The 27,406-nt window shown below is 41.8% G+C and overlaps 1 protein-coding gene and 1 long non-coding RNA gene across 9 annotated transcripts in view; one reads left to right on the top strand and one right to left on the bottom strand.

Annotated features, from left to right (window-relative positions):
• Positions 1 to 22,359, top strand: part of KAT6B (lysine acetyltransferase 6B) — an 86,880-nt gene extending 64,521 nt beyond the window's left edge. For all 8 annotated transcript variants that reach the window (XM_081006479.1, XM_081006477.1, XM_081006472.1 and 5 more), the window contains 5 exons: positions 8,574 to 8,805; positions 10,309 to 10,468; positions 11,888 to 12,193; positions 13,707 to 14,007; positions 18,474 to 22,359. In XM_081006479.1, the coding sequence (XP_080862605.1) occupies positions 8,574 to 8,805; positions 10,309 to 10,468; positions 11,888 to 12,193; positions 13,707 to 14,007; positions 18,474 to 20,953 (3,479 nt within the window). In that variant the 3' untranslated portion in view covers positions 20,954 to 22,359. The remainder of the gene's footprint in view (positions 1 to 8,573; positions 8,806 to 10,308; positions 10,469 to 11,887; positions 12,194 to 13,706; positions 14,008 to 18,473) is intronic.
• LOC308477715 overlaps positions 1 to 27,406 on the bottom strand; it is a 215,395-nt gene that overhangs the window by 101,947 nt on the left and 86,042 nt on the right. The gene's annotated exons all lie outside the window — the stretch shown is intronic.

Genomic DNA, 27,406 nt, shown 5'->3' with positions numbered 1-27,406 from the left:
GTATGACCTTGTTGCTCTTATTTAATCTCTCAGCAGTTTTTGATGCCATCAGCCATGGTACTGGACCAGCTCTGTGGTATGGACACAGTACTTCAGTGGTTGCATTTCTGCCTACAGGCTTGTTTACAGAGAGTGGCATTGGGTGACCGGCGTTGCTCACCTGGCATTTTCACTATGGGAGCACATAAGAGTGCTATCTTCCGTGATGCTTTTTAACATCTACTTGGGAGCCGTGATTAGGAGATTTGGAGCAAGGTGTCGCCAGTATGCCGATGACTCAGCTCTATTTCTCTAACATCCGAATCAGGTGAGGCCGGGCGCTCCTGGATCAGTGTCTGCAGTCAGTGATGGGCTGGATGAGGGCCATTAAACTGAAGCTGAATCCAGGCAAGATGGAAACCCTGTGGATGAGCGGTTCCCAAGTTCAGGAAATAGGCCAGTTGTCTGTCCTTGATGGGGTTGCACTTGCTCTGAAGGAGCAGGTATGTAGCTTGGGAGTACTCCTAGATTGTCCACAGTGGCCAGGAGTGTTTTCTCCTAGTTTGGGCTGGTACACCAGCTACAGCAGTTCCTGTACAAGAATAGCTTGCCACAGTGGTGCAGGCCTTGTTAACCTTTAGAATGAACTAACGCAATGAATTCTACATAGAGCTGTCCTTGATGAAGGTGGTGAATGCTGCAACCCAACCTTTGGCTTGAACAACTCCACATCAGCATATTACACGGGTGCTGCCTGAAACCTGGAAGGAAGCTTTCATAATTCTGATACCAAAACAAGATCAAGATAGATCAAGTGTAAAAAACTATAGACCAATCTCATTACTTAACGTGGATTACAAAATTTTTGCTAATATTTTGGCCAACAGGTTGAAGAAGGTATTAACAGATTACAGCCATAAGGACCAGGCAGGATTCCTGCCTGGAAGGCATATGACAGATAATATTAGGAATATAATTGATCTATTGGAAAGATTGGAAGTTTAAAAAAACAGTAAAGCGATGTTAATGTTCATTGATGCAGAGAAGGCCTTCGTTAATGTGTCCTGGAGTTTCATGAAAAAGAATTTAGAAAGTATTGGGGTTGGACAAGACTTTATAAATGGTATTAATGTGATCTATTTTGAACAAAAGGCAAAAATTATAGTTAATAATGTGGTTTCAGAAGAAATTAGAATTGAAAAAGGAACCAGGCAAGGAGGCCCACTTCCCCCTCTGCTTTTTATAACGGTGCTGGAGGTTTTGCTAAGTATGCTAAGGAAGGAGGAAGAAGTTAAAGGTATAACAGTAGGATCTAAACAATATAAGTTAAAAGCCTTTGCGGACAATTTAGTGCTAACATTACAAGATCCAGACTCCAGTGCAGTAAAAGCACTGGAGCTGATTCACGAGTTCGGGCAAGTAGCAGGATTTAAGTTAAACAAGAGCAAAACAAAAGTAATGGGGAAAAAATTAGATATTGAGGAGAGAAATATTCTTCAAGAAAAGACTGGCCTAGTTTTTTAAAAAAAGTACTTGGTGAATTTATCGGTGAAAATTTTGAATTTATATGAAGATAATTATGAGAAATTATGGAAATAAATTAAGAGAGATCTGGAGATTTAGTCAAAGTTAAAATTGTCATTAATGGGCCGATTATCGGTGGTTAAGATGAATGTATCGCCAAAGATGTTGTTTTTATTTCAAGCCTTACCAATTATTGAGAATGTTAAATATTTTAAAGAATGGCAGAAAGCATTGTTAAAATTTATCTGGCAGGGGGAAAAACCCAGAATTAAATACAAATTACTTACAGATTTTCCCTGCCAGACCTGAAGATATACTTTGAAGGAGCAGCTTTCTGCTGGATTAAGGAATGGATTCAACTAGACAATGTTGATGTTGTGGATTTAGAGGGATCTGATAATGTATTTGGTTGGCATGCATATTTATGGTATGATAAGATAAATGCCCATAAAGGTTTCAAAAACCATGTAATTAGAAAATCACTATATAATGTTTGGATAAGATATAAAGATCTCCTAGAAAGAAAAACACCCAGATGGCTTTCGCCAATAGAAGCAAAGGTCCAGAAAAAGTTAAATATGGAGAGTAAATGGCTGAGATATTCTGATTTATTGTTGGAGGATAATGAAGGATTTAAATTAAGATCATTTGATCAAGTTAAAGATAAATTGTATTGGCTACAATATTATCAGATCAATGAAATGTATAAGCTTGATAAGAAAAATGGTTTTGCAATGGAAAAAACCAAATTGGAAATGGAGTTGCTAGATACCAATGTTAAAAACCTATCTAAGATGTATAACTTATTGTTGGAGTGACATACAAAGGATGAACAAGTGAAATCTGTGATGATAGATTGGGCAAGAGATTTTGGACACAATATAATGATGGAAGATTTCTAAAAAATCCACAGCTTCTGCTTTTCTCTGCTTTCTCACAAGATGCTGCCGCATAGGCAAAGTGTTACTTTTATCAGTATGAGAGAGCTTCAAAAAGGCTAATGAATAGACTCTATCAATGCCAAGAATACTCAGGCCTGGGAACTGACTCTTATCTCATTCGGTTGCAACACATCTTGGACACGCTGAAATGCAAGGCTTCTCAATCCCCTTGGCTTCTCATCCCCCTTTCATGGGAAGGGTGCCAAGGGGGAGGGAACTGGAGGGGAATATATGCTCTGTGCAAATGGCTGTGAACTTGTGCTAAGCTTGTGAGTTATCACGCTTGCTCCTTCTACCAGCCTGGATGGTAGAAATAAAGCTTTTTCTCTGAAATTATCCCTTGAGTGTCTGTTTGACTCCCATTTCCCTGTCCCGGGCGCAATGCTCTTCCCACCCGAGGGCAAAGCCTGAAAAGGCTACATTTCTTGGTGCGTTGGCCGGGAATCGAACCCGAGTCAACTGCTTGGAAGGCAGTTATGCTCACCACTATACCACCAACGCTTATTCCTATTGAGATTAGATGAGCAATCGCAACTCTGATCTTTTGTCATCTGTTAAAAACGTATTTGCTTTCATCAAGCATTTTTAGAGAATTGATTCAGTTCATTGTTTGTCATTCGGTGCTGTATTTTATGATTTTATTGTCCTCCACCACAATACTTTTCTTAGGAGTTGGCAGTTTATAGATATAAAGAAAGCTCAAGAACATGAAAGTTTCATTCAGAACCAATACACTACGCTATTTGTTTGATCCCCTTTTAGCTCTTTCCAGACAAAACATGAGCTGTAACCAAGGCTTACAACTCATTTTCCCAGGTTCTGACTATGGCTTAGCTCATTAAATCATAGAAATAAAATCACTTCCATGGATCTGTACTTGAGTGTTGTATGTGTTGTTTTATTACAAAGTGTACGATACCATAAATGTTGTCCTAATGTAATAGGAGACATACTTTCTTATGCTTGATGTATAGGTGTCTCAATTTCTTATAAAGTACTGCAAACACCAATATGAACATTGAACATTCATAGATACCCCTTCTAAATAACTTTTTTGGTTTTTATATAAAACTTTGCAGTTGTCAAAACACATTTAGATCCAGTGGCACCCCTTGTCATGTAGGTCTTAAAGAACTTGTTGCTTTTTAAAGACAACATTGAATCCAGTTGGTTCATTAGGGCAGCCAATCACTTTTCAGTCATGGGTGGCTGATATTTGTGAATAGTGTACAATTGCCTTGATGAACCAACTGGGCTGTGAATGTCATTCTTAAAGATACATGGCTAATTGGTTCATCCGGATAGTTGGCAGTTACAGAACCAACAAAGGTTTCTATCTATGCTGGTTGGACTGTCACGTGAGAAGAAAGAAGCCATGCTTTTGGAATTGCTGTTGTCTGCTACCAATTATAAATCTTAAGGTAATGACCGGCCTACTCTTTTTGTGTTTTATGGTTAAACATATGCAGCCATTTTCCCTACATGCCTATCTGTGCTTCTACCACTCTTTTGCCCCTACTCCAAGACAGGAAACATAAAAGAAGATCTTAGTGGTTGATCCTGGGAAATAGTTTCTTACTGAAATCAAGAGTTATGTTGTGTTTATGTGTCAGATGCTGGATAAAGTGAGGCTTTTCCCATTGAATGGGTGCTAATGGCCCACAAACATTGCAGCTTGCCAGAGAGAATGATTCCCCCTCTCTTTCCCATTCCTGTGTTATTCTGAGGGGTTCTCCTAGCTCCCCCCCCCCGAACCATTTTTTTGGAGGGTGTGTGTGTGGAAGATCCATTGTGCAAACAGATGTCTTTGTCCAGGGCTTCTGCTGATGGGGGCTGATAGCAATTTCCCCCAGAGACTTGATTTTTCCGTACAGGCTTTTTTTGGTGAAATGTGGGAAATTTTAACAGCTGTATGCAAATATTTTGAGAGTTTTAGCCTTGGGAATAGAAATGGGCCAGGGCAGGGTATATCTAGCTAGTTTTGAAGTATAATAAACTGGATGTTATATACCATTTTTAAGTTAGTATTTTGCAGAAAGTCTGCATTGTTTATCTGCTTATGTAGATTCCAGAAGGATTTTATCGCAGATTAAAAAGTTAATGATAGTAAATTGAGCTGTCCACAATAGTTGCATTAATGAGTTTTCTTCAATTTTGTTCCATTCTAGCCATAGTGCTTCTTTTCTAATTGACTAATCCACATGATGAATGAAATGAAATGCAGTATATGGGAGGGTATGGAGTTCACTGCATGCTTTGTGAGCATGGAAGCCCTAGATCTTATTCTTGCACTATTGAAGCATTCTGGATGACAGAACAGGTTGAAGCCTTTGTCTGAGATCTCGGAGGACTGAAATTGAGATCCACAGCTCCCTTCTCCACCCCAGTCTGTCAGCTTTGATAGTACAGAGCTTAATTGATCTATTGGTTTGATTAAATTCCTTTACATATGCTAGATTAGTATGACAAAACTAGGAATTCCATTGTGATCTGGATTGAGCTTTCTAATTAAGATAGGTGATCGGGCTAGATTGCTAAATGTTTGTTCCTCTGGCTAACAGCTTGATTACAGACTTTAAAAATACATAGACCTGGCAGTCTTGGTCTAATGCCATATATTCCTTTGAAGAGAAGGCACCAGCTTCATTTTGTCTTGTAACAAGCAATTGTATCTAACAGTTGTCTGCTGCAGACATAATACTGTGCTCATTAAAACACAGCCGGCTTGGCTATTCTCCAATTAGGCTATAGATTCTCAAGGAATCCTATAGGATTAAGGATATCCACTGCTTAGACAAGATGGATATTACAGCATTGGAGTGATCTATTTAACAGGGACATGTTGTACTTATTTCAGATACTTCAGGATAAATACACGAGCATCCAAGATCAATGTTTTTTATTTACCTGCAACTTAGATCAATTATTTGGAATCTTTTTGGTAAGTTTAACTTAATGGATGTAACTTAAATCACACAACCAATTAACTAATGTATGCTGTAAGTAAATTGAGCCTTGTAGTTAATGTGTTGTTGCTTTCCGCGTACTTAGGTTGACATTTGTGAAGTCGCAAGTGCCAGAGAAGAAGCTGCCTTCCTCTGTAAGAGCAGAAAGTCACAAAGTGTTGTGGTACTTTGTTGTACTGTGAGCTTCGGAAAGATTACTCCTACCTTCCTTTATAGGTCCATAGTAACTCTCTAAGCCCCAAGGTAGGAAGGTGGTGAATTTTGTCCAAAAGAATGCTACAGGCCAGAGTGCAAATTTGGGTAGCAGTTTATAGTCTACAGAATTTCAGAGTTATTTGAAGCAGGTTATATATCCTTTAAGCAGTAAAGTTCAAACTTTACACCTTCAGGGAACAATTTCTACATTGACTTTTCTGCAACACACCCCTTGTACATTGCAGAGGATTATGAGACATGTTTTAGTTCATGCAGATAATGTAGGGCACTGGCCAAGCCTCTTGGGCCTCACGGTTTGGCTCTTGTGAATTGGGTGTGCCCTCAAACTCTCTCAGCTTTCCTGAAGCTGTGCACTAGAAGGGAAGATTGGGAGCAGTGGGCATGTCCTGCTTTCTTACTGAAAATAATGTTTCTTTGAAGAACCCCACAAGTTCCAAGGAACCCCAGGACTCCCCAGAAAACAGCTTGAACAGTTTGCCATTCGGTGTGCCATTTTTAATAAACGCTCCTGTTAGCAAGCTGTTGCTCATGTTAGAAAACTATAATAGGTCTTGAAAGTATTAGCTCTTTGAATTTTTGTTGTATCTCTAGAAGTCAGGAACTTGAGCCCATAAATATCTAGAACACATCAGTTGTCTGTATGGTGCTGTATCTCCAGTAGTAGATATTTTCATATTGCTGAAAGTTAGTGTAGCTTGGTGGCTAAAGTGATGGAGGGAATCTCTGATTTGAGTCTCACTTGGTTGCCCTAGTCAACCCACTATCTCAGCCTCATTCCAACATCTGTCATATGGGGGAAATAATGCTGATTTATCTTACAGGCTTATAAGAATTACAGCACAATAATTCATGTCAAGTACTATGTAAATGTTGAGTGTAACAAGCCAGCATTCTGAGAGATGTCAAACCTCATGTTCAAACATCAGATTTGTTTGATAAATTGAAACAAAATCCGTTAGGAGAAGGGGTCTGTCTAAATGGGTTCACAAACTGAGCTTTACCTTGCGCATATACTTGAATTGTTGTTTGTTGTACATACAGAAAGAGTTCCTAGTTCAAAAAGTCATGTGACAATATTAGAAGTTGACAGGGAAGAGAACCTTGATGCCTAAATTGTACAGAGATTTAATCTACACCATGATGAAGACTTTAAAATACTAGGAAGCTGTAATTATTTATTAGCTCTTTCATTGGATACTCCAACATGGTTGCATAGAAAAAAATACTTGCCTGGTGTTAGTGCTAACAGCAGAGTTCATTTTATAAATATAGTATTAGTGTTGTGTGTATGTCATTACCTTTGCTCTGTTTTTATACTTAAGCTTCTTCATATTCTGAAGATTTTAACAGGTATATTGACATTAACATTCAGAGAAATACTTGTGATTACTGCTTCCTTGTTTTGATAAATCATTTATTTGGATTTTAGAAACTAAATGATGGTAAAGGTATGTTTTTGTAAACAAACAAACAGGTTTTTTATAGCTGTAGCTATGGATACATTTTAACACCTCTGAGTTGCTTGTTACATTTCATTAGAAAGAGCATGTAGGACAGAGAGATCAATAGGATTATCTTGGATTCTCTGTTGATGCCCTGCTTGCAAGCTTCAGGGTTCATGTGAATTAAACCAAAAAGGTTTTTGTGTGTGTGTTGAATTCCCTCCCTAAACTTATTTTTCCATCTGGTCAATAATAAAAATTCAGATGTGAATGTTCAGGACATCCTCCTATATATCTATTTTGTGTAATGATGATGCTAATTTCCAGTTGGGAGAGTTCAAAATACAAATTCCTCCAATTCAGAAAGTCTCATCCCATTTTTATCTTGGTCCCGGTCCCATTGAATTTTAATCTGGCTTGAAGTGAGGTTCCACTCTACTGCTAGCCAGCCTTCTCTACCAGTTCAGCTGTTACTTTCCAAGGAAAAACTTAGCTCTGAAAAGAGAGATGAGTGCCTCTTGGTGATGTGGGCTTCCTAGGCATGTTTTGGAAGGGAGTGTGGGATTTGTAGTTTCCTCTGCTTTCCCAATTCAATTTGGATGGAAGAGAATCTAAGACGATCCTACTGGATTAGACAAATGACCCATCTAGTCCACAGCCCTGTTCTCACAGTGGCCAACCAGATACCTGTGGGAAACTTAAAAGCAGGAGCTGAGTGCAAGAGAATTCACCCTTCCTGCAGATTCCATCAACTGGTATTCAGAAGCTTACTGCCACTGACCAAACCCCATGCTCCCTGGCAGGAAAGAATATTTCTGAGCATGCTTGAAAGCAACAGCGTTCATTTAGAAATAGACCAATGTGTAATCTTCGGCGAGTTGTCCCAGTGACCAGTTACTCCTCCTTTTCTCAAAGTGAAGAGGTTGTGTTCTTCTGTTTTGCTTGAGAACGTGTATGGGGAGTAGCAGAGGAAGGGGTATGTGTGAGCTTCATCCATTTCTTAAATAAGCTTTTTAAAAAAAGCTTGAGGAAAAAATGAGTTTTGAGGCAAGCCAAGAAGAGTTCGCTCATCAGTACAGTGGAACCTCGGCTTTTGAGCATCTCAGAAGCTGAACAATTCGGAACCCGAACGTCAAAAACCCGGAAGTAATTGCTTATGTTTTTGAATGTGCCTCGGAAATCAAAGAGCTTTCAAGGCGCGTTTTTCATTCCCCCCCCCCCCATTGACTTTGCAGCCAGCCCATTGATCCTCAGTTTTCAAATGTTTCGGAAGCCAAACAGTCTTGCAGAATGGATTATGTTCGAAAACCGAGGTTCCACTGTACTTTGGTATGAGAAACTTGAGAAAAATATTCTCCAGTGGTCTTTGATGTTGCTGTTTGCTGTGGAATACTCATTTTACTGTTGCTTTGAATGACTATTTTTTTAAAGGATGGGTTCTACACACTTGTGGCTGATTGCATTGGTGACATATTTGTGATTTTTGCCTCCACCTCTTCTGCTAGGTTACTTACTTTCTAGAAGAGAGGGACAAGCAGGATCTCCTGAAAAGCCACTCTCTGATCTGGGTCGTGTCTCCTACTTAGCCTATTGGAAAAGTGTCGTCTTGGAATATCTCTATTGCCATCATGAGAAACAGATCAGCATCAAGGGCATGAGCCGAGCAACGGGAATGTGTCCCCATGACATTGCCACCACCCTGCAGCACCACAGCATGATAGACAGAAAAGAAGAAAAGTCAGTAAACATTATTGTTGCTTGAGTAGCTACCTTCTGAATTGCATTTGCCAACCATGTTGCCTGCTTCCGTTTTATACATTTTGCTAGCTTTTGATCTCCCTTTTGCATATGAGAAGCCCATATGATGAGGGTTTACAGTCACAATTGTGCCCGTGGAGGGCATTCTGAATTCAGAGAGGCTCCTTCATTGGAACTGCGTAGACAGAGAGTACAGTATCGGTAAGATAAAGGCTGTTCATAAGCATAGTGTTTCTTTCAGTCATTGTGGCTTTCAAAAACGAAAAAGTGTCAGTGCGGTCAGGTGACTGCTGGAATATATTTCCACAACCTGTTCTTTCTTGGGAATCTATGCCCTATAACGATCCCACGTAGTGAGAGGGTAGCACTTGCCACCGTCTTCTGGGAAAGAGTCTTTACCTCCCAGGAGTATATATGTCAGGCACCAATCTGGACATGCCCCCTTACATGGAGCAGGTATTACAAGGTAGACCTTCTTCATTGGAAAGCACCTTTGAGAGAAGAGGTATGCAGAGTCTTTCAATCCAGAACAGAGTAGGACATCCACGAGTTGTTTCCCTATCTCCCAGCACGCACACATACAGTGGTACCTCGCAAGACGAATGCCTCTCAAGACGAAAAACTTGCAAGACGAAAGAGTTTTTCGTTTTTTGAGTTGCTTCGCGAGACGAATTTCCCTATGGGCTTGCTTCGCAAGACGGAAACGTCTTGCAAGTTTGTTTCCTTTTTCTTAAAACCGTTACAGTAATACAGGGTGCATTGCTTGAAGAGGTGCAGTTGCGACTTGACTTCGGGGAGCAATTCATAGCACGCGGTGTGGTAGCCTTTTTTGAGGTTTTTGAAGATTTTTTTGAAAAAATTGAAACCGTGCTTCGCAAGACGAAAAAACTCGCAAGACGAAAAAACTCGCAGAACGAATTAATTTCGTCTTGCGAGGCACCACTGTATGCCCCTCATTCCCAAGGAGAGACTTGTTTTCTAGAGAAAGAAAAAAGATTTACTGGAAAGTTCAACAAGCATCTATCCGTCCTTCCTTCCTTCTTTCATTCCTTCCGCACCACCATTTTCAGTGTGGATATATAAAGAATGAACTGATCTTGCCAATTCATCCATCCTCCCACCCCCCATCTTCTCATTTGACTGTTGCTGTTTCACCAAACCTCAAGCTTGTTTCTACTAGGTAACCAGTTGAACCTGTTTTGACCTATTCTGTCTTCCTAGCATAGTTATGCTATGATGCTTGATTCTGTGGCTATCTTAATTGACTGTAGACTTCAGGCTGTTTCGTTAATGGGAGTAATAGACTGGCATAAATGGCTTCTTTTCCATAAGCTGCCTTGAGCACACTCCCATGGAAAGGTAGATATGCATTTAATTAATAAGCAAGCTCCCAAATCGAAACTTGTTATAACTAAACATATGCTTCCATCTGCTTTGTGTACATTTTTATATTTCTTAATATCTGATGTGTTTAAATTGTAGATTTATAGTAATTAGAAGGGAGAAACTGATTTCAAACCACATGGAGAAACTGAAAACCAACCCACGCATGAATGAAGTAGATCCAGAAAGCTTGAGGTGGACTCCTCTTTTGGTTCCTAATGCAGCAGTTTCAGAGGAAGAGAGAGAAGCTGAAAAAGAGGTAATAGGGGACACACACTAAGTCTTCTAATGTACATCCTAAACATTTAAGTGGATATGTCGTAAGACAACTGGTGTAGCATATTAAGTGATAGGAGATGTCCTAGCTGCTCATACGGCAATCTGGGCAATGGCACAGCATGCTCTTGGGTTTATTTATATAGCTCCATTGATCTAGATAGTGCTACATAGTAGCATAAGGAAATGACAAAGCTTTTACTCCAAGGAGCTTAAGATCTAAATTTAGACAATGGTGAGGAAGTGAGGCAGAGACAGTGGAAATGAACCTGTGGAGAGGAATACGAGCAAATGTCATTGCACATTATGAGGCTTTATTTCAACTGGGGGGGGAGGCCTTAAGGGTTAAGCCAAAGACCTCATGGAGGGAGGGAGTTTTGAGGTGGGTCTTGAGTAAAGAGTGATAGAGGAACGATACCATGTAGAATTAGCATTGTGAATCTTCTAAGAAAGAGTTCTAGGCAAGAAGGAACAGGACAAAGAATTGGCAGGGTAGTTTTGTTTTAAGAGTAGAAAAGTAAGGGCCAGGAAGAGAAGGATGAGGATAAGAGAGTGGCGAAAGATTTTATCAGCAGAGTTGTGGATAACGGTGAGCTGTTTGGAATGCGATAAGGAAGGGCCAGAAGGAGGGAGGATGCAGTAGTCAAGGCATGAAGTGGCCAAGGTATATCCTAGAATTATAGCCAATAGGACAGAGAGAAAGTGTGTTGAATTTTCATTACTGTATTATCTGGTGTGAAGGGGAATGGCTCTGACACATGATATGAGCAGCAAAGGAAGGGGAATAATCAAAATTAAACAATTATTCTGTTCCTTGTTTCACAAATGGTGCTGAGATATAAAAATAGCACATTTCAAGAAGTAAAATACTATAAGCTAGTGAACTCCAGTACTATCTATTTGTTTGGAAAAAATGCTTGAGAGAGAAGTTGTAAACCTTGGAATTTGGAGTGTGGGTATAAAGCCTGAAAAACCTGAAAGATCAATATGGAATAGTTTTTATTCTGCCCCCTACCCCCTTCTAAAGTGTTGTTACATTCATGGACTGGAGCCAGTTGGGTACAGTGCTCAAAGGCTTATTGTGTCAATCAATTATTTTGTGTTTATGAAGTTGTTCAAAGTGATCCATGTCAGAGGGCTTGTAATGTAGTGCTAGAAGAACTAAAATCAATTTGTTGCTTCATTAATAGTGCTAAATATCCCATGAAACGCAGCCTTTTGGGATTTATTATCCAGTTTTAGAAAAACCACTAGGATGAATTGGCCTAGATGCTGTTGCTTGGGTAGCTTTCAGCACTAATCAGGGTTGACTTATTGTAACTTTTTTTAAAAAGCTGAACTAAAAGAATAACAGCTAAGCACTGTTTCGGTGACCCATTATTTTAACCTCTCTGCCCCTCAGGCTGAGCGACTGATGGAACAAGCAAGCTGCTGGGAAAAGGAAGAGCAAGAGCTGTTCTCCACGAGAGCTAATAGGCAATTGCCTGCAAAAGTGCAATCTAAAAACAAGTATCTGCGACCTCCAGAGAATATAACAGTATTAGCAGAGCGAGGGCAGACCACTGATCTGCCAAAAGAAAGCAGTGGGGAGGAAGAGGAGGAGGAGGAGGAAGAGGAGGAGGAGGAAGAAGAGGAGGATGTGGATGGGCATCGTCAAAATTCTCCTCCAAGGCTGGCAAAGCCTCAGATGCTTGCTGTGAAGAGAAAGGTCAGTTGTTTTTTAAATTGGGGTAGACTCCACTGTTACAATGACAGTCCAAAGACTCTTAACAGGACTTTGCACGGCATGGACTTCATAGGGATGCATATGTTTTAAATAAGTAACTAAATCTCTTTGCAATAATCTATTTCACAGAAGACAAAGCATGCCCAACAGCTTGAGTTGAGAATAAAACAGAAATGTAGTCTGACCATTCTTTTGATCCAACATTTTTATTCTGTAATCTGATTCTGAATACCCATTTCACAGAAGCCGAGCTGATTAATTTCTCCAGATCAGCCCTAAATTCCTTTCTCTACTAGAGGGGCCAGTTCAAGGAGTCCTGCTAGCACAGTGGGGCTTCCCTCCTGCATGCAGCCTGAGCACCCCCTAAATCCATTTACGAGGAGATTGCAGGAGAGGAGATTGTTCCATCTGACAAGCGGACATGCTTGCACTAATTAAGCAATCATAATAGTGCAACATTGAACTCCACCTGAGGTCTTTCAGATCTGATTTTGGGGGTGGAAGCATTTACATTTCCCTTTCTGTCTTAAATGCCTTTCCTGTATGTTGTCTTAATAATTTTCATTCCATTTAGACTTTTACCAATAAAATCAAGAGCTGTATAAAAATATTGCCCTCTGCTGGTTGCCTGTAGTGTTAATTGTAATTATTGCCATTCAAATACCATATATTTGTTTTTTTGAAAGTTCAGTATGCTATTCTATGGCATAGTAGAATTCAGGAACACAAAAATAGGAGGTTAGGTATTAGCATTAGGATGTGTCTTATGTGTCTCACCCCAGTCCTAAATTAGCCCTGTCTGAAGAAGTACCTTCTAGTCTTGGCCATGTTCCCTCTTTTTCTTGCTAGCTAAAACATTGACGTGCATAGTCACACCTTTTGCATTGGGCAATAACACAAAGATAACTACCCTTTGGTCTCTTGCTCTCACACAGTAACAGTTTATAATTCTAAATTAATTCAATATCCACTAAACTGTAAACTTCGAAATAGCAAAATAACTGTCTTTAGCATAGCTTTAGTTGGCTTTCAATATTTACAGTATTTAGAGAAACTTCACTGTGAATATTCAGGTTACATTTCTGTGTAATCTAAATTGTATGTGCAGCTAGAGTTAAATAGATTAGAAATACACATTGAGGCAACTGGTACTATTTTGGCACCAGTAGGTGGTGTTGCCTTAGTCCACATTGTTCTTCACTGTGGTATGTACTGGTATTGGTGTTCTTATTCAGTAAAGTGTTTGATGGAGATGTCAGCATTTCACAGCAGCTCCCAAAGCACATTAGAGCTGTTTTTGAGTGAATAACAGAGATTGAGATTTAAATGTTGTAAAGAGGAATGTATGTAGAAGAGTTAGCTGGAACAGAGCCAGTGACATTTGAACTGTCATGTAGGCTGGACTGCCGTGAGTATACATCACAAAACTTGTTTGGTTTAGCAGAAAGGATGTTGGTTCTTTGCCCAACTTTCACATTTTTAACATTATTTTTAGAGACCTTTCATCTTGAAAAAGAAAAGGGGTCGTAAACGCAGAAAGATTAATAGCAGTGTTACAACAGAGACAATTTCTGAAACCACAGAAGTTTTGGATGAGCCCTTTGATAACTTGGAAGAAGAGCAGCCCATGACACAGCTGGAGCCCACTTGTGAGATAGATGGGGAAGACGATGAATCTAAACCTGGGATTCCAGAAGCGTTCCAGTGTCAGTCCGAGGAGAAGGAAGAAAATGAGCTGGAAGAGGAGGAGCCGGAGAAAGACAATCACTGTTACCAAAATGATACTCCATGCAGAGGTGAGTGCAAAATAGATTTTGTCTGCAGTTCTGTATACATAGACCTGGAAGCAAACCCCAATGATTTCAGCGGGACTTGCTTCTGAATAAACATGCATAGGATTGAGTCTTCCAGTTGTCTTTCACAGGCTGTTTTCACATCAGTTCAAAGAAATCAGACTTGCGATAGCTTTGGTACCATTTGTTAACATATACTTTGCAGCTTCTTATTTAAACTGTGAAGCCCTTTTGACAAGTGACACTTAGTCCTGTGTCTTGCTTTTATTGAAAGGCTGAATAGCTTCTTAAATTTTCTTTCTCCCCTTTCCTTAAACTGCAATTTAGCCATTTTAATCTGTAAGGTTCCTTTTCATATTCTGTAACCAACGCCTTTGAAATTTCTTTCAAATTGAAGAATGCTTGGTCCTGCCACTGTAGAATAAAACAGTTTTCCTTCAGTGGATGAGAGGTTGGAATATTCTCTCCTCCACTGGGTAGGGCTGGCCGACCATAATTTATATCATCTTTCAGTTATCCCAGTGTTCACTAGGAGGGCTTGTCTCTTGTGCTTTTGCTCCCAGTGCACAACAGTGGAGTGGGCTGCTTTCTGCTGCTTTCTTTTTGGCCTTCCTTTGGCCCGTTCCCTTACTTTCCCCAGACCTGTTAGTTGGCAGGGAAGGAAGGAGACCAATGTGCAGGGGAGCAGAAGCTACAAAGCTAGCACAGAGAGAAGCAGCCACATGCCAGCAGTTTGCTCTGAATCAGGTAAAAGGACTGGGTAATCGGGATGCAGCAAGCATGCAAATTGGCTCACATAGAATTGAATGGGCCAGAAACATCAACAGAGGGCTATGTTGAGTCGGAGGAATGTGATGCAGCCGCTCTGAAGGATTTCCTGTAGAGGACCCCCACAAGTCGGTAACTGGCAGTCTTCCTCTTGATTCTAGGGTCTCTGGAGTGTGCTCAGATGACTTGACCCTCTGGTACTGCAGTTTCCAAGCCAGTAGAGTGTCTTCCCTGTAGTTCCTTGTAGTCATAGGCAGTCGGAGTCACCTAGAGAAGCTGCTCCTTCCCCAAGTACAGGCAGCCAAAGATCATGCAGGTTGCAATGCAGGCACAGAGATCTCTCAATGCATAGATGTCCCTAGGATATTGTTAAGTTCAATGGTTGTGTAATAGAGTGTGTTCCCTGGGCCCTTATCTCACTCCAGACCTTTACAGTAGCTCCTGTAGTCCCACCAGGGAGGACCTCATGTGCTTCTACAACTGGAGTGAGGAACCTGTGTCCCTTCAGGTCTACTGGACTCCCATCATCCCTGACTACAGGCCATACTGGCTGGGGCTGATGGGAGTTGGAGTCCAGCAACATTCAGAGGCTCACTTTTATTCTACATGCTTGTCTGTCTCTGCACATGTGAATGCCTTGATTGGTGAATCAGGTAGCATCATCTTGCCATAGATTAAGCTTTTCAGTTCCCAGCAGATCATCACGGATATGAGCCTCTCCTTTCAGGAGCCCATTTCAGCACGCAGTCTGTAGTTTGTGGGGAGAGCCTACCCATAGCAACACATTACTACTACTTCAAGCCACAGGCTTATCCTCTCTGCCTTCAGCTACGATTTGAGAGCTGTCCTTTTTCTTGAAGTCTATTTTAGCATATATGAGGCAGAATGCTATTGACAATACATAGATGGAATACTAATCCTCAAAAAACAACATATAACAAGAACAAGTTCCCAAAGATTCTGTTCTTACATGCATATGTTGTGGACTTTTCCAGCAGCACATATGTTTTGAGACAGAATATTTAGAGAAGGCAATGTAATTACTGGTAAAAGAATTGCATTATGCTCCAAATTAGCTCGATTAAATACTCCAGATGGGAAACAATAAGACATTGTTATATAAAGAATATATATGCTAGCAGGAACTGCTTACCAGGCATTGGGAAACTGCTCAAGAAATACTTGTTGAACTGCAGTACCGAATGTTGGGGTGCTGCCTCTCAATTGCAGTGTTTAGGTAATAAAAATAAAGAGCATTTTTACAATGTGGCAAAGTTTTGTTCACTGTACAGTATAAGCACAAATACCTGATACCTTCCAGCAGCTTAAGTTTACAGCTGGCTGGGGCCAATGGGAGCTTCCACCCAGAACAACTGGAGGGTGCCAAGTCAGAGAAGGCTGCTCCAACTTACTAGGGCTACAACATATTGGATGTTTTTCTCCATTGAGATAAACTATGCGTAGAAACAAGCAAGGGTGTGTATGACGAACAGGCATCCCATGCTCTGATGCCTGATCTCTGTACTCATGGCAAAACAAACTTCCACACCTCACTTAATAATGCAGTGCTGTTCATTATTTTTCCCATAGGGAAATTGTATTTAAAAAAGAAAAATGTCACACATGAAGAAACCTTTGGGTTCCGTGACTTGGTGATGGATGTGCCAATATTTAGTTCTATAGCCCTAGGTTTCTGCACTCAAATTTGTTGAAGGGTTCCTGTTCAAAGCTCATAGTTCAACTTCAGCTGAATAATATTTCTTAGCTTTGGATGCTAAAATGTCAAGTGATTTAGATGTATCTTTAAAAAAAAGATGTTTCTAAGAAAGAAACACTTGTTTTTTTCCCTAAAACCAGACAGCTTTGTGAATTTTTGCAAAATGATCCATTCTCCTTCTTTGTGTTTGTAAAGTTCATGCGAATATGTCTACTGTTAGCATTGATTAAAGTGAAAGGTTTAAACTGAGGTGTTGTACAGTTTAATGCTTAGTTTAGTTTGTCCTCTGAATGTTGGATCTGATAAGAGGCTGAGGTTTGTTCTGTATTGCATGCTTGTTACAATTTGCTGGCATTTAGAAAGCATTTCAGCTGAGTGTGGCGAACCCCCCTTAACTACCGTATTGGCCTGAATATAACCCGCACTTTCCCCCCAAATTCCGATCATGAAAAGTTAAAGTGCGGCTTATATGTCACAAAGAGGTGCCAACTTGTGTGGGTGATTGGGGGGACAATGTCGTGCATGGCACAATGTCCTGACGTCAGGAGGAGCTGGGGCAGAGCTGAATGTGGTGGCCACACGGCTTCAATGGCCAGTGGCTCCTCCTCTGCCTCCTCCTGGTGCTGCCACCAGCAGGATGTTGCTTCCCCCTCCTTCCCCCTTGTGAAAGGAGGAGAAGGAGCTGGCCACCAGTGCCACACTCAGATCTGCTCTCTTCCTCCTCTGCTGAGCTGGCGTGACATGCATACATACATACATACATTGACCTACCTGCTTGGAGATATTTTACAGCAGTTTTTCACTATATTTGAACATGGCAATTCAGGTCTGCTTCTCATGTTTTCATTTCTGACTATGCTTTCTTAAGACAAATGTCAAGGAGGGTGTTCATTATCCTTGCAGTTTAGGAATATTCAAACTTGTCTAGGATTAGGGCAGACATGTACTTCATAAGCTTCAAAGGAGTTGGTTGGTCAGATATGTAGGTCAGAAATACATCTGACCAATCACAAGTATAAATGATACTCGTGTTTTGAATGTCTTAAGAATGTGCATTCAGTGATGAAAAACGGAAACTTACCAAATAAAATACTCCTAGTTTATTACATCTGTAAGAAACAGCACAAAGCAATCTTCATGTGATCTTCCTCGCAATATAAAATTATTTGGCTGGATTTGATCACTATACAGGATAACAAATGTGACTTTGCATAAATGAGACCACTAAGCATACATTAAAAAATATGTCTTCTGTTTTTGTAAACTGAACCTCTCTTCCATTGTAGCTTCCCTTTTTAAAAATTTCATCTGTTTCAGTGTAAAATTTCTAAAACCAACAAAAACAAAATTGGATGGAGGTAGATAAAATGTGCATTTGTACAAGTAGCAAATGAATTATATGCCCTTCACATCAACTGACTGTAGTGCAAAAGTCTAGAATGGGATAAATGTTCCATAGCTATCCCTGTGTGTGTGTGCATGCATCAATCAATAAAAGCAACATACATTTCCATGTTTAGTTAATAGTAATAAAGCTAAAGGTTTACCTTTTTTTTTTTTTACCTAATAGTAATATTTGTGCCCTGCTTTTCTTTTAAATAATAACCAAAAGTGGGTGGTATGCAAACATGTTGCTGTCAGAGATGGTTAGAATAAGATGATTAGTAGGACAGTGGTACCTCAGGTTAAGAACTTAATTTGTTCTGGAGAAACTGTTCTTAACCTGAAGCACCACTTTAGCTAATGGGGCCTCCTGCTGCTGCTGCGCCGCCGGAGCACGATTTCTGTTCTCATCCTGAAGCAAAGGTCTTAACCCGAGTTAATATTTCTGGGTTAGCGGAGTCTGTAACCTGAAGCGTATGTAACCCGAGGTACCACTGTGTATATTTTCTTTGACTAGGGTTTTGTAAAGCAATTAAGAATAACGTGATAAACGTATTCTCTTCTCTCTTTTCCCCCATCCCCATTTCTCCTTATCCCACAGCTAATGCAGAAGAGGATGTAGCCGTCCTGGAAGATGATGATAAAGACAATCCTGAACCTGTGCTGTGTAAACAAGGATGGCCTAAAGGCGTGAAGCAATGTCCATCCAAATGGAGACAAAACAAAGAGAGAAAACCAGGTTTTAAACTTAATTTGTACACTCCACCTGAGACTCCTATGGAGCCTGACTATCAGGCCTTGGGAGAGGAATTGAAAGAGATAGCTGAAAACAACGCATGCCAGGCGTCTGCTGTTACAGAGGAGGTTAAGAACACTGAAAGCATTCTTCCACAAGAGGACGAAGTGAGAGATGCGGTATCTGAGTATCTGGAGCTGCCCAAGACAGAACAAGCAGAAAACGATTTAGCAGAAGTAGAAGAAAACAACATAGTAGAAGAAATGGAAAGTGTGGATAATCAAGATAAAGACCTGCAAGAGGAAACGGAAATGGATAAAGATGAGCCTGAGCATTTAGAAGAGCAGGAGGAGGAGGAAGAAGAAGAGGAGGAGGAGGAGCAATCTCGCAATGAGGATCATGATGCTGATGATGAGGATGAGAGTCACATGGGTCCAACGGAAGTAGAAACTCAGGAGGAAGTACCAGCAGAAGCTCTCAAAGATGTACTTGGGAATGAGGAGCCTTTTTTAGACCCAAGTGAACAGAGTGGTAAATCAAACCAGGAAGACTTAATGGACTGTGGCGTTGACCTTGCAGCCGAATGTGACAGCGAGCACAAAGAGCTTCCTGCTATTCCAGAGCCTGTGCCTGAGTCAGGTAATGAAAATACAGAAAAGAAAAACCAAACTGACCGTAATGAACTGAATTCTGCATTCAAGGACACAAATGCTGAAACCATGGAGATAGACTCTGAGACAGTGGAGGCAGTGAAGTCTCTAACGCAGGAAACAACAGAACAGGAAGATGCATTCCAGGATTGTGTAGAGACTCAAGAGGCATGTCGAAGCCTGCAGACTTACACCAATACTGACCAAAGCCCACAGATGACCACACTGGATGACTGCCAGCAGTCTGATCACAGTAGCCCTGTCTCATCCGTCCAGTCCCATCCCAGCCAGTCAGTTCGTTCTGTTAATAGTCCAAATGTGCCTCCATTAGAAACCAGTTATGCTCAAATCAGCCCCGATCAAAGTGCGATCTCTGTGCCCTCTTTGCAGAACATGGAAACTAGTCCCATGATGGACGTTCCTTCTGTTTCCGACCATTCGCAGCAAGTCGTCGATAGTGGATTTAGCGACCTGGGTAGCATTGAGAGCACAACCGAAAACTATGAAAACCCAAGCAGCTATGACTCTACAATGGGCAACAGCATCTGTGGGAACAACAACTCGCAAAACAGCTGTTCGTACAGCAACCTCACGTCTAGCAACATGACTCAGAGTAGTTGTGCGGTGACCCAACAGATGTCTAACGTGAATGGAAGCTGTAGCATGATGCAGAACGCCAGCATCAACTCTCCCCCTCCTTGCAATGTGAAGTCGCCTCAAGGCTGCGTTGTCGAAAGGCCCCCGAGCAGCAACCAGCAGCTTGCGCAGTGCAGCATGGCTGCTAACTTCAGCCCACCTATGCAGTTAAATGAAATCACAGAGACTGGCAATGCCAACCTTGGCTTGTATGAAAGAATGGGTCAGAGTGAGTTTGCAGCAGGGCATTACCCACAACCGTCGGCCACCTTCAGCCTTGCCAAATTGCAACAGTTAACCAACACACTTATGGACCATTCGTTGCCTTACAGCCACTCAGCTGCTGTCACTTCCTATGCAAATAGTGCCTCTTTGTCTACTCCTCTCAGTAGCACAGGACTCGTTCAGCTTTCTCAGTCTCCTCACCCAGTTCCAGGGGGAGGCCAGGTCCAGACCACGATGACTCCGCCCCCTAACCTCACTCCGCCTCCCATGAATTTGCCGCCACCCCTCTTGCAGCGCAACATGGCCACATCCAATATTGGCCTGTCCCATGCCCAAAGACTGCAAACGCAGATGCCTGGCAAGGGCCATGTTTCGGTTAGGACTAAGTCGGCCGCTTTGCCGTCGGCTGCAGCGGCAGCAGCTCACCAGCCGCAGATTTATGGGCGATCCTCGCAGACAGTGACCATGCAAGGGCCTGCACGCACCTTAACCATGCAGCGTGGCATGAACATGAGTGTGAACTTGATGCCAGCTCCGGCTTACAATGTCAGTTCCGTAAACATGAACATGAACCCCCTTAACGCTATGAATGGGTTTAGTATGTCCCAGCCGATGATGAATGGAGCCTATCATGCAAACCACGGTTATATGAATCAAACAGCCCAATACCCAATGCAGATGCAAATGGGAATGATGGGAAGCCAGCCATATGCCCAGCAGTCAATGCAGACTAACCCCCACAGCAACATGATGTATACCCCGCCAGCACATCATGGTTACATGAACAGCGGCATGTCTAAACAGTCTCTGAATAGCTCTTACATGCGTAGGTAGGATCTGGGGGGAGCGGGGAGGGGAGACGGTTGGTGTACCAAACTGGCATGCTAGGATTTGACCGGCACAAAAAGATGTCCTTTTGGAGAATACGATTTCAAAACCAGCAATTGGTGTGAATGCAAAAACATTTGTAGGCACCATAAAAAAAACTGTATGCAGCGAAAGGCCTTATATAAATGTGTTCTCGTTTTATTTGTTTTGTAATTTTGCTTTGTTTGCTCTTTTTTTTTTTGCGTAACTGAAGTTCTGCGATGATGAAGAACTTCGTCATTGTACTGCAAACACGCGAAACAAGCTGATGGTTCACAGCCATGTTTTATGTGCCTGCTCCCATTTGAAACGTGGATCATAGTTTTGGAGTATATCTGATGTCGTGCTGGACTGTGAGCTTTCCTCCTGTTCTGTCCTTCCCCTCCCCATCTCCTCCACCATGTAAATGCCTTTTTGCATTGCATTCATGGACTATTTTGTTCCTCAAGGTGACACTTTCGCATGCCGCTAATGTCTTTGTTAGTGACAGTGCGTTTCGTAGTACTGTACAAGTGTTGTGCTTAACAGTAAGCCATTTCTTAATTTGTGATCCCCCCCCCCCTCCTTGATTAGGTTACCCCAGTTTAAGGGGTGTAAAAAATTATATTTTTGTTAATTATATTTTTTAAATCTTGTTTTAAAAAAGCTGTGAAAGTTATTCCAGTATTGAGTCAAACATTTTAAGTGCAACCCACTGGGAAATTCTCGCGTGTCAGCTGTGCTCTTGCACAAATATGGTTAATTTCTATGGGTCTGGCACAGAAGAGAGTGCCCTGGTGGATTGCATCCTTGATTGGTAAATATTTGATGTAAAAGTGAGCCCTGTTTTTGTTCTGGTGGCAGATCCCCTCTGGAGTAGGGGGAAAAGGCAGCTTACTGTTTTGTTTTTTTAATACAAACCTTATTGATTAAAGCATATCAGTGTTTATCAAGTTTTTGAAACATTTTCATATATGTCCAGATACTTGGCAGGATTAAAAAAAAAGTGAATTTGGTGTAAAGTTGCTATTTTATGGAAATGCCTCTAACTTTACATTTTCATTCCATCTGTAGATTTTTCTATCTTTATAAAATATGGGAGTTATTTTTTAAGAAAAGTAAATAGAGCAGTAGCGTGTGAATAGAACAAATGAAGCTTCAAGAGCGCATGTATAAAAAAAAAAAACACCAGAAGGTATTTGTGTCTGTTTATATGGCTTCCTTTTTTTGTAGCCTTTGTACCTGTACAGAGTGACTGTAAGGGCCAAAAAGTGGCTTGATTCATGTATAAAACTAGACCCAGTGACACTATTTATGTTACCTTTTTAGCCAGTCACTTAAATAAAGCAAAGACAAGCTGTACATTTTAACATAAAATAAATTATGATGAGCCATTTTTAGCCTCTTGTGCTCTTGTCTGCCGTGCATAGAGACCGATGAGCCACATTGTCAATTCTTCTTGGTTTGCAGGGTGCGGCTCACAAGACAGGGGAATCCTGCAAGCATCCTTGTTTTTGGAAGTCTTCTGTTGCTTTGTCGGTATATCTCTCGATGCCTAATGTTGCCCACTGCAAGGAAAGTGAAGAGTTTTAAAATCTGAATTGACCAGAATATTTTATTAAATATCATAGACTGCAGTAGAAAGCTTGAGTGATTGTCAACAGTTGTGCTGATCATGTGTTAGTGGAGGGGAAGGAGAAGTGGAGGATTCAGTCTCCCCCTCCTCTTCTCCCCCCCCCCCAAAAAACACACACACATATATTTGGTTCAATTGTATATTCCACTCCTGGATCAGTTGGGAAATGTGCATGCATCTTTGCATTTATGCATTCCCTCATTCGGCTAGAAATACTCATCTGCTTTTGCAGGCATATTGCCTTACAGGGGAAAGAATGATTTAAAAAATAATGCACCTTTCTTAAGTGTATCTGACATGTCCGGTAAGGAGTCTGGAACACGGTACCCTAGGAGGCCCCGAGTCTGATCTGCAGATCCATGGGGAACCAGCCTCGCATATCAAGATCCCAGTGCATTCGTCATCATAGGTTGCTCCATAACAGCTATGAACTTTTCCCAGATGGTTTACAGGGATAGTTACTTGAGTCCACCGGATTGACTGCAATCCCAACAGGTTAAGGTTATGTGTGCCCTTCTAATGGTGAAGTGTATTGTTCCTCTGTGGACCTGACAGTATCTCTGCTGATAATGGAGTCCAGGCCTGCCCTCCTCCTCTGCTTCTTCTCTGCTTCTGAACCCTGGTGTTGGTACCTCCACACCACTTTCAACCATGCCCTATTCACTTCGTTTGTAGCCAATGCTTTGGCAGAAATGCAAGCTAGCTGTGCTGGTCCTGGGGAGTAACCATGCGGCGTGGTCCGAGTCCAGTCCGAGGTCGAGGGTGTGGTATGGAGGCTGTCCGTCAAGGCTGAAGCGGGGTCCAAGGCAAGGATTCGGGTGAGGTCAGGAACTCTGGCAGAAGAGCAGGACAGGGTGCCGGCAGGAACAGGTTACCAACAATGTTGCTCCTGAAACCTGGGACTGGGCTGGCTGGCTTTTATCTGCCCTGAGGCATAGGGCAGCCCCGGTCCACAGGTGACTCGCCTCTCCTTGCCTGGAGGCAAGCACTCCTCCTGTGAAAACGTGGTTCCCTCTGCCTCTCTGCCCTGAGCATCTGCAGCTCAGGAGAGGCTGGAGGGTTACTGGACCCAGAGGCAACCTCACCTTCCCCTGACGGGGCTGAGAGTGGAGCACCTGCAGGCAATGGGTCCTCGATCACCTCCGGAGCCAGAGCGGATTCAGCTGGTGTCTGCTCCTGAGGATCCGGCACAGGTGAGGGCCCTTCAGATTCAAGCCCCTGCCCTTGCTCAGCCGGCCCTGGAGGCGGGGACTCCTGTGCAGGCTGGGATTCCTCAGGTTCAGCCTCTGAATCCGATTCCCAGGCCATCACACTAGCCTTGAGCGGTGTGGTGTCTCCTGATTATTAAAAATTGAATTGATGCTTACAAAGCTTTTAAACATGACTCGAAAAGCCCAACAGAACTGGCAGCCGTGTCAAGTAAGTGAAATGGTTTTGTGTTCCTTTCCTCTGTGGCTCAGCAGTTTCGTGGGACCTGTGTGCAGTTGTGGTAACTGCAGGATACACAAAGCAAGTAGGCCACAGCTGGTTTATGCAGCTTCCAGAGAATTGTCTCAAGATAGCAGCGCCTTTGTTCTCCCCGTCTCCCTTGTTTTAACCATTTTCTAAACCAGAGAGTTTTTATTTGGGGGGGGGGGACTGAACATTAATGTAACCAGTGGGGGAAGGGGCAAACCTAGGAACTGAGAATTAGGTGCAGCCAGAAGACTAATTAGGGATTTGAGAATAAAAGAATGGGGAAATGGAGTGTACAAATAAAAATCACCAGGGAAGGAAGTTCTGGGCTGGACTGATGGTGGCAACAGGAAGAAGTTGTAGGTCCATAGCTCACGGCAATACACATTTTGACAGGCAGCTCTTAAGTTAGGGAACTTTAACCACTGTTGATTTTTTTCAAATTCCAAACAAGTGCTGTGGCTGGGGGAAGGGGAATAGTTGGGTTGGCACTCACGTTGGGTTTAACAATTTTGCTGTTGGGGGGGGGGTGTAATTAATTGGAAATGCTACTTCAAATTCTTGCAGAGATGTATTTGTAATAAAATATCAGAAGATTTCTTTTTTATAGCACTTGCTCTGACACTTTGCAACTTTGTTTTGACTTTAAAAAGAAGAGAAAAGCCTACAGGCAATGGAATGGATTGTTGATATGCTTAAATGCTTATTGCAAAATGTAATAAAGCTGATTTTGGTGGGTGTCGCTTGTTGTAAAGTTAGGGATTCCCCCTTCTCCCCCTCTTGTGTTGAAGCTGTATACAAACACTCTTTGCTTTCAGAATGGCCCTACATAGAGTGTGTTTTTGCATGCCTGCAGTCTCTGAATGCAAATATAAAATGGAGTATTTTCCTTTTGAAGCAGCTGTGACTGATGGAACTGCTAGATGTGGGGAAAATATGTACTATTGCTCAGCAGTACACATCAAGCAAATTTATGCAGCAGCAAGAAAACATGCATATCTATTTTGAGTGTTGGATCCTGATATTCTGTGTTGAAGTGCTACAAGTCCCAGACAAAGCGTCAATGTGGTCTGTCATTGTCTTGCACAGCAAGCAGAGCCCAAGAAACATATTCCTAATAAATCAAAATTAGGCTTTTTAAAAAAACAAACAAACACTGCAATTTTGGATTCTCTTGTGCTTCTACAACAGATGTGTGATATTTGAAGCTCTGGGTACACTTTGGTGGCAAACTCTTGCATGAGTTCTATAAATGAATGGGAGCTGAGCAGGAACATAGTTTACAGTGTTGAATAGAAATCATTCTTTGCAGCTGAAAGAAAAATGCCTTTTTCTCTTAAGGTGGGGGGGGGGGACTTAAAATACCAGATACTTTGTCTTGAGCCCTATTATGAATGGAAAATTCCTCTACCGTTTAGGAGACATTTTTCTAGCTGTCTGCTAAACTGTGGTCAGTATTTATTTGTTCAAAGGGTCTTAGCAATTATCTCGTCTTTCAACCAAGATTTATTTGGTAAAGGTTTGCGGTTCTGAACACAGGAATCAAAGATCAGCTTGAGTATTGCAGCCTGACTTGGGGTTCAGGAAATTCCACTGCAGAAACCCCCCTGGCCATTTCACACTCCTGTGGCATCACATCATACAGAGGCAACCCAATGTTTAAGTCTCCCTGCAACATGGCCAGTCATAGCTCCTCTATCAGGGTACCTGTAAGATAATATTTCCAAGAGCATGCTTTTGATGCATTTACACTTCACAGCTTTAAAAATATACTTTAATGTATGAAAGGATCCTTTGGTTGATGAATGCCTTGCAAGATTCTGCTGAATCATTACTTGAAGTCAGCCTCTTTTGCAAAGTTGCATCAGCCGTCAGAGGCAAAATGAGCAGGTGAAAGTTTTTGTTGCAGGAAAATTGCCAGAGAAAACCGAGGCATAAAGTTCAAAGAGTTCTTGTTAATAGGGAAAATAGGTGGGGGAGAAATGTATGTGTAATTAATGTTGAAATGTAAAGACGTTGCCTGTATTAACAATGCTTGGCAAAAGTTTTTCTCGTTTCCTCATTCTTGGACCCTGGTCACTAAGAGAAGTATTTCAATAAGGGGGATCTAGAAACTTGGATTATTATTATTATTCCATTTTATTGGCTCTACCCCATGACCTAGACGTGAGCCTCCCTAGTACCTTGTGTTGTTCATATTGCTAGAAGCATCAGACCCTTATATGGCACAGATTGGTCCTTAATCATTGGCTGGACTTGCTTAACTTACGCCAAAGTGCAATTGTTGTTTCCCAGAATGAAAGGTGGTACATCATGGATGGAGGTGCTGGCTGTGTTCATCACAGCTTTTAGTATTTCAGCTCTCATGCTGATAAGAGTTACAGAGCTTTCCCTGCCAAGGTCCCTCATTTCCCTACCTTTGCGGGGGGGGGGGGAGACCCCCTTCACAGAGCACTTAGTACCATGAAGTGAAACAAATCGCCCTGCCTGCTAACAGGTGAATAACACTTTGGCACTGTTTAGTCCTTTTTTGATTAACTCTGATATATGAGAACCCAAAGACCTGTAAATGACATAAGCAGCTGTTAAAGAGAGCCTTAATTGCTTGGGGTGCAGGGAGAGTTGTACACACATTGGAAGAAACGGAGACTAGGTTCACATATACCATACTTTTTGCCACGTAATTTGTTTTTTGGGTGTGTGTGTTTTTTTAAGTGTGGCTCCTAGAGGACCTCTCTGTGACCAGCTCAGCTGCCTTCCCCATCCTTCAGGATTATGAAATTCACTGTTATGACCTAACAATACTTCAAACTTCAGCAGCAATTACAGTGGTACCTCGGGTTACATACACTTCAGGTTACAGACTCCGCTAACCCAGAAATAGTACCTCGGGTTAAGAACTTTGCTTCAGGATGAGAACAGAAATCGTGCTCCGGCGTCGCAGCGGCAGCAGGAGGCCCCATTAGCTAAAGTGGTGCTTCAGGTTCAGAACAGCTTCAGGTTAAAAGTACGGACCTCTGGAACGAATTAAGTACTTAACCCAAGATACCACTGTACTGATCTCTCTGTCTCTGATGGTACCAGTCGAAAGTGATGCATGGTATCAATAGCCATGTTCCTACCCTTTCAGCATTGTCAGGCCAGAATACATGGTGCATATAAATCATATTTTTAAGGAAGCTACACTAAATTCGAATGGTAGGAGGATCAGTGACTAAGTGAAGGTCATAGTAGACAGAAGGCAATACCTTTTGTTTGGAGAGAGGGCCTTGGTGTAATGTGAAGATCTCTTCATGAAGATGTGGAATAAAAGTGGAGGAGACTTGAGTTTTACCGTAGATCTTGCAAAC

This window comes from Podarcis pityusensis, assembly GCF_964106645.2.
Source record: "Podarcis pityusensis genome assembly, chromosome: 5".
Lineage (NCBI taxonomy): Eukaryota > Metazoa > Chordata > Lepidosauria > Squamata > Lacertidae > Podarcis > Podarcis pityusensis.
Note: the sequence above shows the minus strand (reverse complement) of the source record. Positions and strands in the feature narration are given on the sequence as shown.